Below are 14,408 nucleotides of genomic sequence, written 5' to 3'. Positions count from 1 at the left end.
GGAGCAGTCCATAATGTGGACCGGCTTAGCAGGTACTTAATTTCAGTGCAGTAATTAAGGGTCCATTTGGAGTGGGACCTGGTGGCCCCTGCTGCCCTGCAGCACTGGGATTGGTCTAATTAACTAATATGAGTACGGTGGATTGGGCAGTAAGTAACATAATCTCAGCTGATTGGTCAATAACGTGCAGGTCGCCAGGGCAGGCTGAGAGGAACATTTGGCGACCCGTCCTCCTTGGATAACAGCTCTCTGGAGCTGGGCTGCAGGCTTCAGGCTGGACTGTGTGGTGGCCACAGTGGCAGCTGCAGTGCAGACAGTTCCTGTTTTCACATGGCCATTAATAGGGCTTGGTATCGAACCTCAGTACTGCTGTAGTGCTGACTGAATTGCGTCCATAGCGCTGAGTATCAGAACAGTTTGAAATGTCTCGGTGATGAATCAATGAGTCAGTCAGCAGCACTCCATTTTTGTGTTTCTGTACATCTGAAGCAAAGAAGTAAAAACAAATCTTTTCCTTTAGCCTCTCAAATGTAAATATATATATAGTGTTTATAAATCCTCTATGATGTGAACCAAATACAGTTTTTGACAGCTTGTTAAACAAAACAACATCTTTAAATATGTAAACTTGAGCTTTGGGAAATGATTTTCTACCAAACAATCACGAAAATACGATTTTTTTCCCTAATGATTAAAATTGTAGCTCTATTGTCAGGTAGTGAATGTGAAATCAAACACTGCAGATCTTGTTTATCTGTTCTTTGTTCAGATATTTCCTGCTTTATATCATAACTCTGCCAACCAGTAAAAAGAAACAGATTCCTGCACATCGCTCTAACATTCAAGACATTTATAAAGAAGTATGTCAAACTTGTGCTTTGCTCTCACTAGTCTTACCTCTAAAACTATTTTATTCCTGCAAAGTTTGTGTGTGGTTGCTTCTGTTAAAGGTCCACCATGTAGGATTTGTTTAGCATCTGGCCATGTGGTTGCAGTTTGCTGCCAGCAAAAAACTTCTTGTCTCGAGCTGCCCTGTGGTGGCATCACAGTTGTTATTGAGGGTGGGACCATCCACCTTTTAAAGTTATTAGTACAATACGATACGATACGATACGATACGATATCTACGATATGATACCTTACAATATGATAAACTAGCTAAGCCTTCACTCAAACTGCCCTTCTTTTTGACTGTCAAGACTTGTTGTACCTCCATCTTTCCACTTTAACCACTGTACACAAATTAGTCTCCATTAGGAAAGTGTCATCATATCTGCATTAGAAAATAAACACACAAACCAGCAATATACTGTGTCTTTGGCTCTCACAGCTGAAGTGTCTGACTGCTGTCGCTCTCTTGTCCTGTGCACAGTGTATTCTGGGATCTGTACTGCGCTGCCCCGGACCGGAGGGAGACATGTGAACATTCCAGCGAGGCCAAGGCTTTCCATGACTATGTGAGTGAACTTAACCAACCCTGCACACAAATACACACACACACGCTCACACTTACACATGCTGGTGAGCACATACAAGCACATGCAGAGTGTGTATGAGAGAGAGAAGGGGCTGTTCTGTCTGTGATAATGCTGCTGGTTCTTGTTTTGACATGTCTGGCCTGCCTGCTGCAGCCTCTCTACTGGATGGGACAGAGCCAGACGTCTGAAATAGCAAGCTTTTAAAAATGCAGCACCTATGAACACCGCTTGTATATTTTATGGGAAAGCCCTGAGACTTCCATCTTTGAATTTTTAAGGTCTGATGGTGGAGTCTTGATGCGATCCTGCCATGTTTCACATGATCAGCCTAGATCAGGTATCAGTTTTCTGACTGTGTGACTCATCTGCTGGCCGCACTTCCTCAAAACGCCGACCCCTGACCCCGCAGGTCTGAGCGAAACTGTCGGCCGGGGGTGAAAGGTTACAGCACTGCCTGGCTATTTATTGGTCCACTCACGGCTTCAGTAAAGGTCAGGGAGCATAAGGCAGCTGGCACATCAACACACACATTCACACACAATACACAGGACACATTTAGAGCCAGTTGTGGCTGCAGGGGACGGACGGGGTGACGAAGGGTCAGGGTCCAGGCCCCCCTTGACCCTCTCATCTTCTGAAGAGTCCGAGCGGTCGATCAGTAACCTATCGAACACACACAAAAAACACACACATTGTGTCGAGGAGCTAGAGAGGCTTTGTCTCTGCGGCTCTCATCATCGCGAATGACCATTTTGAGGTCACTCGCTTCCTGTCAGTCGGGGCTTTAAAATGGATTTCTCTACTTTACCTCAAATGTCTTCCTTTCAGGCTCATCCACGCTCTATTAAACATTTGCTCTGTGTTGCCTGAGACGTATTTGACTAAGGATTACACGGCTGTTAGGATGTTGACTGGACGGACTGCCTCAACTAGTAGATTATCGTCCCACCTGGGCAGGAGTGAAACCTGAAATGGATTAGAGATGCTATTCTTACCATACGCTGCTCATTCAGGCTGTTTTAGCCCACAGCCGGTCACCCATTCAGCTGAACTCTCTTATGAGGTTTGACAGCAAAAGTGTGAGCACTTGTCAGCCGAACAGATTACATTTGTTGTGCATGTTGTAAGTGTGTGTGCATGCGTGTGTGTGTGTATCCACAGCAGTCTGTCTGTGTGTGCATGTGCACGTGTTGGACCACCATAAGATTAATTACATGGTTAATTAAACCTAGTAGTTAATTAAATCTGACAACTGTGTCTAATTAATCTAAATGCAATATAATTTCCTACACCTTTCTCCAGAGGTAGGCCAGCTGGATACCTGCATGTCAGCTCTTTAACGGCTCCGCGTTGACAGGCCTGGTCAATATATGGCTGAAATTCAGGGTTCAGATTCATGCCAACAGGGAAAAAAAAGACATTTTAAAAGTCTATGTGATCCTTTTTTTTTTCGGCCACAGGAAGCAGTCAGGTGAGAGGCAGGATCAGTAATGAAGCTGTATGTTTGATTACAGAGGGAATGAATCAAGTGAAGACTTAAACCAAGGAACCTGACAAAGAAGGAAGGGTCATTATTAAATCCAGCTGTATTAAAGTCTATGGGAGCAGAGATATGTTGGGTTTTAGTGTGTTTCTTCATAGACTTCAAGCACACCACAGTCTGGCACCAAAGCAAGATTCAGCGACGTAATGACCTGTTCTTCCTTTTAGGTTCCTCTACACAAACTAGGACAATGTGAGGTTTTGTTTTTTCGCCAGACAAACTTTATTGGAGTTCAAGGATTCAGATGGTGTTGTCTGACCTTTCGACCTGGTTCAAGTTCAGGAAGTCAGCGTGTCTGCCGTCTGACGGGGAGGGCTGATTTGCTGGTGACTAATCAGGACAAAAATATTCATTAATTTAAGAATTAGCTGTCAGCCTCCTTTAGAAGCAGCTCTCTGTTTTTTTCCCCCCTAATGTGGCGACACAGTTGGATCTTATTCCATCTTCTTTCAACTCCTCATTGAAGCTTTAAGATGGTTTCACAGAGTGAATTATTCAAATCCAAGTTCCTGTGTTTTTTATTGTTTCGATATTTCAAAAACTGGAAATATTCTAGATGTCCCTAAATTTCAGACAAACATATATATTTGCTACAGTCTTCACTGGAAATTGAAACAAGGTTAACCCTTTTTTTTAACGGTGTTTGGCTACACAGCATTAGTTGGCATGGACTGACCCAGGCAGCTTTGTTGTGCTGCTATTTTATAAAGAAGGAAAGCTTTATATGTATTTCTTTGGGGTCTATTTTTAATTATAAAAGCTGGAACTTTAACCCAAAGTGACAGTCAGCAGTGAAGCGTGTGTGCATGCACGAGGGTGTGGCAGTGGCTCTGACAACAGCACAACGCAGTAGGTGTGTGTGTGTGAGCACATGTGCTTTTGTGACTGTTGCCATGCACGTGTGTCTTTGTGCGACAGAGAGAGGGAGAGTGTGTGTGTGTGTGTGTGTGCGCATGAATCCCCAGGGTGATGAGGGGTCTGTCTGTCTCTGATTAACTCTGGCTCCTTGGTCCCCGTAGACCGACGGCCTGATCAAGTCTCTATCACGGCCCCTTGCTGATAACGGCTCCCTCATTCCCCCAAGTCCCCCCGGATCACAGAGTGAAAAACAACACAGCTCCCGGGAGTCGCACACACTCCGCGCACACTCTGCTCTGTGTGTGTGTGTTGTTCAGCGGGAATAGCAAAGGAGGAATGAGTGCAAGATAAATTGGTTGTTTTTATTTATGTTTTTTATAATTTAAAGACTTCTCTGGTAGCTTAGCTGTCCGTTTGTCGTGGATAGCAAAAAGAAAACACGAGCGCCGGGCTATAAAATTGATATTTAGGAATACAGTTTGCTTATTTGTTTCCTGAAACTGATGTGGTTGCTAGGCAACGTGGAGCCAGAGTGGAGTCTTAGTTACAGATTTGGTTTGGCTCGGCTCAGTTTGGCTCAATTTGGCCCCCAGTTTGGAGGCACCTCTTACTCAGCTCTGTCCTACTGGCCCTCATTGTGAGCGATGATGTAGACTTTGTGGACTCTCCAGTTTGGGGAAGATAATGGAATATAATGTGCTAATCCTCAGATCTGGGGACTGGTTGACAGCTAATCCAGGGGAATGTGGTGGGATTGGAGCCCTGGCCGCACTCCCAGAACTGGAGGCCTCTGACTAGCTGGAATCGCTGGTTGGCTTCACCCCTGGATGGTGAATCTGCAATCATCGCCACTCGAACTCACGCGTAAACACTCGCAGGCGCGCGGCTTGTGTGCAGATTGCACACCCACACTCGTATGCAAATGAACGCTCAAAGCAAGCGAGATGATACTGTATCGTAAAGAGCTGGAACAGAAGTGAAGTCTTGTACCTCTGTAAAAGTAATTTAAGTGGTCTCTCTTGTCGTCTTAATTGTCGGAGTTGTGTTGCTGTCCTTCCTCCTCACGCTTCCTTTTAATCATGTTTATTTCCTAAAAGCGATCCGCACATCTTATAGTCCTCTTCTCCGCTCGAATTTTTTGGATGTTCCTCAAACGAGCACTTTGTTGAGGAAACGTGTTTGATTATAAGAACATGGCACGTCTTTAGTAACTCAATATGAATGATTAAAGGGATGGAGCTTTGTGATGAAGAAAGCATACATATTGACGCGGGCGGGCACACTTGTTCACACACAAACACACACACACATTAAAGCAGGCAGAAGAATAAGTCTCTGTCTTCTCCGACACACACACGCACACACTTGCAATCACTGACAAACAGTCTTTCAGGAAGTGATACACTCGGCCTTGTTGTTGCAGACGTTTTGCCCCAGCCAGAGGTCACAACCCCGAACATCTGCGATTCACGCCAATCCGGGTTCAGCGCCTGCGGAGTGTCACAGATTTAGTGCCACAAGTGCGTCATTCACATCGCATTGCTCCACTGACTCCACTCTGCTCTCGGCTTATTGATGGGAACTGTCATGATGACGGTGGAGACAGATCACAGTTGGGAAACAGTGGTATGAAGGCGTTTGTATTATTAGGCTTTGAACCCCGATTTGGAGCAAAAGTGTCAAACACTCACTAGATCCAGCTCCTCCAGTGTAATCATTTGTAATTTTCCTCTGTTTGATATACATTTTAATCGAATAAATCTGGATTTCTTTTGCACTTTTTTGGACGAATAGGAGATACGAGCATGCCACTTGAGGCTGATGATGGAGCTGCAATTTTCTGATGAATCATTTTGTCTACAAAGTGTCAGAAAGTGAAAATACACCCGTCAGGATTTCCTGGGCAACATCTATGAATGTTTTATTTTGGTGGGCTCAGGATGTTTGAGGTGCAGGGGTGAAAAGTAAAAAAAAACAAAAAAAAAAACAAAAAACGGGGCGCCAGCTGTATGCGGTTGGGCACCAGTGCACAGAAAGTTGTGGTACATTTCTAATGAACTGGAAGGGCACCATAGAGCTGATCTTTCGCAGTGTCTTTCCGAACCTGGGGGCACCAGGTTGGTGACTAGAAGCTGGAACAAGCAGGTGTTTGTAAGGAAGAAGATGACTGGCTGCTCTGTATGTAACACAATGTAGACAACAATAGTCTCAGGCTAAAAAAGAGGCAATCCAGGCACTCCAAACAAGAAAAAGTATAAAAACGGGACATATTAAAAGCCTTAGTTATAATGGCTAAATCATTAAAAGGGCAATCATTGAAAAAGCCAACGTGCCTCATCACCTGCTCCCCAAATGAAGCAGGTGTACACTCGAAAAGCGACTCAAATGATCAATCAATCACCCAAAATTGTTGTGGATTAATTTCCCCGACTGATCATTTAAGCGGCTCTAAATCAACTAATCAAAACATAAAGACGATGAGAGTAAGAGTCGGGGAGTCTGTTCCCAGCATGCAGCGTGCAGACGGCAGAGACACGGAGGTGCTGTGTTGGCTGTTGCCCGGAGATTCTTTGAGAGGGTTAAACATTTGTCAGGCTGGACCACAGTAACAGGTGGCACGAGGGGAGGAGCTGCACTCTGTAAACAACCGTTGATGGCCGAGCCTTTTGTCTGGACCCTGTGTGCGATTCTTGCGTGTGTGTTCGCCCGTCTCCACAGCTCCCCGCGTTGCCGTACCAGGTGCTCGCTCGCCTAATTTCAACGCCACACGTCTGCTGAATGCTCTCTCCCCCTCCGTCTTTGTCTCTGTCCTTTTCGCCGGAGACAGAATTTACTCATCCTGCACAGCTTTTTTTTTTTTTCTTTTTTTTTCTCTCACTCCTGCTTCAATTCCTCTCAGGTCTTTTTCACCACCGACAACCCCCCCCCCGCCACCACCACCACCACCACCACCCTCTCTTCACCATCCTCCCCCTGCTCTTTCTTTTCCTTTCCTCTCTGTTCCACGCTCTCTTTCTTATTCCTCCCCCTCTCTCCTTTTTTGCCTCCCTCCCTCCTCCTCTCTCCGCCCTCCCCCTCTCTCAGAGGAGATTGATTGGGTAATCTGGCTGGGTGCCAGTAGTGCCCGCTTTCTCGCTCGGGGGAAGGAGAGAAGCGGGGGCGACATGACGACATGCAGGAATAATAATAACATCCATAATATAGGCAGAGTAGGTATGGATGGAGGGATGGAGGAGGAGAAGGGAGTAAGAGCGCAGGAATCTTTTTCTTTCTGTGCAGATTCTCCCGGTTGTTTTCAGTTTAAATTTAGCCTACACACAAACGGCGTGCCACAACATTGTGTCTCCACATTTCTGTCTGTCTCTATCCGTCCCTCCATCTCTCCGTCCTCCCTCCCTCCCTCCCTCGCCTCCGCCGTTTTTTTTGCGCCTGTGTCGTCTTTTAATATCAAACAGTGCGTGGAGTGCAGGCTGCAGGCAGACGGGCGTCGAGCGAGAGGACGCTGTCTTTGTGTGCCGTTGTTTACCTTTGTTACCGTCTAAATGAAAAAGGCCAGTTGGCTCCTCTGTCTGTGTATACCTTTCCCTATCTGAGGGAAGGAACAAAGCCTGAAAGTGCTGCCCTCAAGCTGTGTGTGTGTGTGTGTGTGTGTGTGTTCGGCTGGAGGTCTGGAAGTGACAGAAGCAGCAGATCAAATATTGTTTATGGTTCCCCTTCCTCGCAGGTTCGTTCTGGGCTGAGCTTAAAAAACAAAAGTGCTGTGGGTTTTTTTAGCATTTGATCTGAAACGCTGAGAGCGCGGGCTTCCGGATCTGTGTTTGACAAGAGACGGACACGGAGACAGACATACGGAGACAAGAAACCAGGGGACGGGGGACAGACAGACGAGCGACAGAGAGAGGAGGGAAGAGAAGGAGAAACAGCGAGGGAGGAGAAGGGAGGGAGGGAGGGAGATGTATCAGTGTGCAGGGAAGAAAGAGGTGTCTGAAGACACTGGGGACTCTTTTTGAAGTCTGCATTTTTCAGAGTTTATCAGAGTTTTGCTGCTTCTTACTCACCACGAATCCGCCCGAGCGTAGTTATTGTAGGAACCAAAACACTGCAGCGTTTCCTTTCCCTCCCTTCCATTGCAGCTTTCCGTTGCAACCCGGTCCCGTTTAATTTCCCTAACCCAGTTACCCATGAATGCCCTCTTAGTTGCAACATCATCATCAATAAAATTTAAACAAATGCTTCAGATGAATACTACATGCTGGGAAATAGTGGAGAAGTCCTCCAGGCACTTGTTTATCTCTCCCAGTGAAACTCGGGGAGTGGATGCTGCCAATTCTGTCTCAGTCCATGTATTCGTTTTCAGGAAATAAATTATGGTTCAATAATTAAAAAAAAAAAAAAAAAGAAAAGAAAAAAAAGCAACATTCATCACTTGTTTCACTCCCCGACTGTAACCGGTTTACTGTGGAGAATTGAAGTGAGCAATTTGTCAGGGGGGTTGGAAGTTTCGAGGGGCGACCTTCCGTGCCGGAGGTGTTTGTGTATGCGTGGTGTTTTCTCCTGCCAAGGCTGCATCTCCTGCTCAGACACTCACACACATACACACACACACACACGCGCGCGCACACACATACACACACACATACACACACGGACGCCCTCTCTGTCTCTGTCTTTTGAAGTTCTCCGACACTGTTGACACCCAAACCACATCCACTTACGGTATCCATCAGTCCATTGTGTTAAAAGACCCCGCAGAACATGGCATAAATTACTGCAGTTATGATGCGTCTGCTGTGTTTTGCTTCTGCTTTGGTTTGAACTTTACTCTGGCAACCTCCACTGACTTTGTGTTGTTACAGCTTCGTGTCTCAAGTCTTTGAGCAGAGGGGCAGAACGACCTGGCAAAAGCTGGATTTTTTTTTGTGAGCATTTTGAAAATTTCAAGGAATTTTTTTCCCGTCTCCAGTCAGCTTTTCCAGCTGTGCTCTCGTTCCCAGAGTAGAAAAAAAAACAAAAAAAAAAAACACTTGCAGCGGCACTCCGTTTGCTGCTGTTACTCATTAGGTCTAAAACACTGACGATGGTTACAAGGATTGTCAGAGCGGTCCCTGGGAGTGAAACCTATCTTTAAACACACACTCCTGTTGGTTGTACTCGGGAGCTGAGAGGCCATTTTCTTTCTTTTACGCCAAGTCGCTAAAGTAAATCGGCTCACACTGGAGCGGCTGTGGTGGAAAGGATTTGAAACAAGTTAGGTTTGTTAGTCAAACTTGATTGCTGAGGAAGTTCAGTGATCTGTGCAGGTGGAGGACATCTGGGACGTCCTGTCAAAGTGTGTAAGGATGCTTTTAAGGCTGTAAGATGATTGATTAAGCAGGATGCACGAAATTTGAGATAAAGTGTGAGACAGAGAAAAACACTGCATTTAAAGTATGTATCACATGCATTGTGTGCGCCGCAATCCGCAGATATAAAATATAACCTCCCTGGCCCGAATTATGATCATCTTTTATCAAGATGCGTGCTTGTCGATGGTGTTGGGAGACATTAAACCATGGTTGTGAGCTTTCATCCAGCCCCGAGTCGTGTCTGCAGGCAGCCTGTAGGTCGCCTGAGAGGTGAAACTCTGGGCAAAGGCAGTTCCCTCTCGTTGTTTTGAGTTTGAAGCAACATTTTCGTCAACTCTGATCTTCTGTCATGTGCGCCGCGGTGGCGGGAACACTGTTCAGAGAGGCTTCAGGAACAAAATCAAGCGGAAACGGTGAAAGTGAGGGGGACCCCAGCGGAGATCACACCCGTGAATGATGCGGCAGGTTTGTGGTTGGAGTCTTTGTAGATCTCAGAGCTTCCTCGCACAGAACTTTGTCGTGAGACTCCCAGTGTACACTTTTGAGGCGCTGTTTCCGCCACAGAACACTGATGGTTGGTGCTTTTGACTCGTCTTTAAACCCAGAAATGTTGCACACAACTGGAATTGAGCCCTTGTCTTTTATTGATGCGCACATAACGTTTTGTTTACTTGCGCGTTGCGATCACTGACAGGGGTTTGATGATTGTTTTCTCAGTCATCCTGTCATAGATGTGCTTGGGTTATGAAGCTTATCCATTGCCTCTGCTCAACTCGGGTACATTGCACGCCACACTGTTGTAGTATCTTCTTACTGCAGTATCTAAAGTAGAGTATAAAAGTGAAAAGTACTGTTTCTTGGAGCTACTAACTTCAGAGAGTCCACTTAAACAAGGCCATGGGTGGGAAATGTCCGTTGTTGCCTGGTTCAGTTGCTTCAGTTCATGTTGCTGCTTTTGTCATTAACGCACCTTTTCTCCCCCATTGGAATCCCCCCCTTGCTGCTTCCACAGCGGTGTCTTTTTACAAAATCAAGCTCACATCAACCTTCGCCGACTTTATCACATTACTACTAATTAATTAAGTCACTGAAATCACTGATTAAGCTTAATGTAACTCAGTTATTAAACAAAACACAGACTCTGCGTCTTTGTCAGATTAAAATATATTTATCAAAATTAAATCATTTACCAAATTATGATATTGAAATATATCTCGGCTCCCACTGGTGTCATAACATGAAGCAGACCTGGAGTTAGTCTGCCGCCTTCGCTTGGCTTCATGTGATCGTTCCGCATGTTGTATTTACATGTTACGTGGCCTCGTGTCACCGCGAGCTTAGGGGACACTTGTTTACATACAAAAGCAGCAGACTCAAATTGTGTTGACCGAGTGATTAATATGTTTAATTAATCTGTAACTTCTCATCCTCCCTCAAGTCAGAGCTTCCTTGAAACAGCTAAAACAACTCTTTTCTTCTTTTCTCCCTCACCTCTTTGCCCGCTCGCTACAGTCTTTCCCCTCCTCACACACACTCCGTCCTGCCCTCTCTCCTTTGCCTCTGCCTCTCTTTGTGGCTTGTAGCTGGCAAACGTCGCCGCCTGGCACAGTGTGTCCCTGGCACAGCGTGTGTGTGTCTCTGTGTGTGCGTGTCTGCTGTCTGCTGCACAGCCCTGCCAGTCCACCAGTCTCAAGTACCAGCTGGGCACCCGAACTCACAACCAAAATAAACTGGCCGCGCTATCAATGGGCCCATGGGCTGCAGCGTGTGTGCAGGAGTGTGCTTGCTTGTGTTCGCGCGCGTGCGTGCATATGTACGCGTCTGTGTGTGTGTGTGTGTGTGTGTGTGTGTGTGTGTGTGTGTGTGTGTGTGTGTGTGTGTGTGTGTGTGTGAGGTGCTCATCGGACACCCTGCTTATTAAGTCTCATTGAACCGAGTGGTGAAACAAACACAGTCCTTCCTCAGATGAATGCCGGAGATGTTCGCCTGTCTCAACTTTGCATTACACTGAGGCCCTCCCTGCAAGGATTAAAGACTAAAACAATTACAAAGCCTTATTTGCAATTCAAATTCTCCTAAATGCAGACTTAATCCCCATTTTCCAAAGGCAGCAATACTGAGAGGCAGAATAAATGTGTGAGAGAGATCCAGTTCAAGCCTCTGTCGGGGTTTCTGTTGCTAAAATAACACTTATAAGTTATGGGGGGGGATAATGAACGTGCTTTGAGCTGGTTGAGTTATATTTGGAGAACAGTTTGTTTCTGTTAAAAGCTCGTCTTTGTAACGACGGGGTAAATGCACAGAATCAGCAGGGGAGTCGCTGGTTTTCCTCACCGCTCGTTCAGAGGGACGCGCTCACATCCTCGGGAATATTTGCATTTTATTTTAATTTGCTGCGCGTGTGTATTTACATATTGACATACGTGTGCGTTGAAGGTGCCCAACTGTCCTGATGGCGGGGGCCACGGTGAGCGTGCTTTACTGCTGCCCAGGGTATATTTACAGACAGTGACTTTAATGCAGTGTAATGATTATTTTTATTCCAGGTACTTCGGCAGCCCGTTCGCTCTGAGTGGAATGACTCCCCATCGGCCCACTGATTACCTCTGTGGCTGCTGCCACACCTGGCTCCTTCAGCTCCCCACTCTCTCCACCATTACACCTTGAGAGCCTTCCCCCCTTTTATTTTACACCTTCATCTGTTTGTCCCTCTTCTCTCCTCTCTCCTTAAAACTCCATTCAACGTTGGGCTACACCTTCAATCGCTTTGGCCCTCTCTCTCTCTCTCTCTCTCTCTCTCTCTCTCCGCTACACCTTTATCATCTCCTCGTCTCTTCCTCACCTTCCTCTCCTCGATCATTACACCTACACTCCTCCACCTCTCCTGATTTCAACCTGCTGACTGTTTTTTCGTAGCTTTTCTTTTGCTTCAACACCTTGAAGCATGAAAACAGGCTCTTACTTGCAAAGTTGTCTGCTGAGGTGTGCAGACATTGTCTTGGATGGCAACCGAAACGCAGACAAAAGAAACTTCCTTGCTTGTTCCTTTGCAGGCATCTGTAAGCAGAGACGCTGGAAGTCAGTCACTCAGGTGCTGAGAGGTCAGCCTGTCTATTGACATCTTAGTAAACGGTGTGCGACATTCATATTTTTATATTAATTTGGTTGCCCAGAATAACTTACTTCTAACAGTTATTCACAAAATTATACAACAATCAGAGAACTCTTTGCATTTCAGCAGACAGTGAACGTGAGCACCAACACATAATAGGTCAAAGCAGCCTCAGCAGCTGCAGTCAACCGAAGCAAGGAGATGAAGAGGGAGAGAGAGTCCCCAGACTCATAAAATCTCTCAATTTTGTGAGTTGTGGAGTTCAGAGAAACTTACACTTTGGGAAACGCTACCCATGAAAAATTCCTCTTTATGTGGGCCTCCTTTCAAATTCAGCAAGTGCTATACATGAAGTTATTTCTTTTCATGTATGAAATAACATTGTGTCCGATACAGACGTTTCATAGAGGAGAGGAGCATATATGATGCAGATTAGGCTTCATGATCAAAGCACGTTTTTATATCACGCGGACTGTCGAAAGATGGTTTTTATGATGCGATGTTTTAGGGCCGGCTGCAGCCCCCTCAGCACCTCTTGTTCCCATGTCGAACTCCACAGTTACGCTGAGAACCCTGTTGGTGAAGTTTTCATTTTCAGCTACACTCACCGGTGTCCTAATAAACCTCCTTTCTACCTAACACCCTGTCCATTATCAGGCGTTCACTTGGTTTAAAAAAAAAAAAAAAGTGACATCAGAAGAGGAATCGTGCTGTGTTTATGATCCGTTTCAGATAATAAAGGGCTTTAAGACAGAAGGTCAGGAAAACGGAAGATGAACTGTCGACTCTGTCACTTCATTCTTATCGTCCTCATCTGAATGTTTCGAGTCAACACCGTGTTTATCATCCTGGAGAGTTTCTCTGTCTCCTGCTTTTCCTTTGACTGAAGGTTTCTCACGGCCCCTCACCTTGAGTCTGGTAGCACACAGCTGTTCTTTAAGCTCATTCAGGCTCGCTCAGCACACAGCATCGCACTTCTGACGGCACATTTTTAACCTCACGCTCCAAAGGCGAGTGCAAGTTGAAAATTTGATTGTTAGACTTAATTACAGTCAGAGCTGAGCGTCTAACGAGGTCTGTCATTAATAGTACCCTTTAGCAGCTGTCTCAAACCTGCTGGTTGGAGTAATGAGTTAATGTTTCCTGGAACTATTTTAGAATTTTTTTTTTGGCAACTCTTGAAAGATTCCTCCTGCGCTTCGGAAGATAAAGGGCTTGGATGAGTTGCGTGTTTCAGAGTCCTTCCACCTCGCATGTTTACACACAGACGCAACTGATGTGACACGTTTAAACACACCTTTGTAAGTTTTTCGCAGACTTACAGAAGCATCGTCAGTATTTGTGACTGTTAATTGGCGGGTAGACTGTTGAATTTAAGTCATACAAGCTCAAAAGTTTGTTTTTTTTTATTTTAAAGTCACTTAAATGCTCCTCTACACACAGACACAGCCAACAACAGCAACACTTAAATCCAAGTCCTGTTGCTTTGAGTCTCCATGTATTGGCTTGTGCTCAATATTTTGTTATGTTACAACAGAAATGAGATAAAAATGGGATGGCATTCTGTATGTTATTCATCTGCAGTCCATAGACAGTAATCACTTATTGATATAAAGATATATTAAGCAGAACCGTGCTATTTAAACAGACTTTTGGAAAGGAAGCTCATCACTGAGAAGGTCTTTCTGCACTGTGCCTTCTCTGCTGACCACGGTCACAGTTACATCTTCTGCACAGTAAAGACAATAGAGCTTAAAATAGAAGTGTTTACTTATCGTTGTTAGAGTGTGTTCAGATGACTGATTTTCCCCTGACTGTGAGGTATTAGCCAGCCGTGAGGTCAGCGCAGGGTCAGAAGCTGCTGTTCGGAGTTCATTTCTTTCTCGAGATTGGGAAGATAAAAAAAACAAAACAAAAACAAAAACACGTACTTAGTAACAAGTGTAACGTGCAAACTTCCCATCTCGACCTCGCCGCCTGGATGTAAGCCTCCACGACGGTTATTTATATCTCGCGTCGTGATTAAGTTCAGTGGATAAATAGGGCAGCACATCTGTTTGGTTATTGACTGG

The 14,408-nt window shown here is 45.4% G+C and overlaps 1 protein-coding gene across 3 annotated transcripts in view; it reads left to right on the top strand.

Annotated features, from left to right (window-relative positions):
* ssbp4 (single stranded DNA binding protein 4) overlaps positions 1 to 14,408 on the top strand; it is an 88,033-nt gene that overhangs the window by 21,855 nt on the left and 51,770 nt on the right. For all 3 annotated transcript variants that reach the window (XM_037113754.1, XM_037113755.1, XM_037113756.1), the window contains one exon: positions 1,373 to 1,457. In XM_037113754.1, coding sequence (XP_036969649.1) covers positions 1,373 to 1,457 — 85 coding nt within the window. The remainder of the gene's footprint in view (positions 1 to 1,372; positions 1,458 to 14,408) is intronic.

This window comes from Acanthopagrus latus, chromosome 11 (assembly GCF_904848185.1).
Source record: "Acanthopagrus latus isolate v.2019 chromosome 11, fAcaLat1.1, whole genome shotgun sequence".
Lineage (NCBI taxonomy): Eukaryota > Metazoa > Chordata > Actinopteri > Spariformes > Sparidae > Acanthopagrus > Acanthopagrus latus.
The sequence above is the reverse complement of the archived record's forward strand: the minus strand, read 5'-3'. Positions and strand labels throughout refer to the sequence as shown.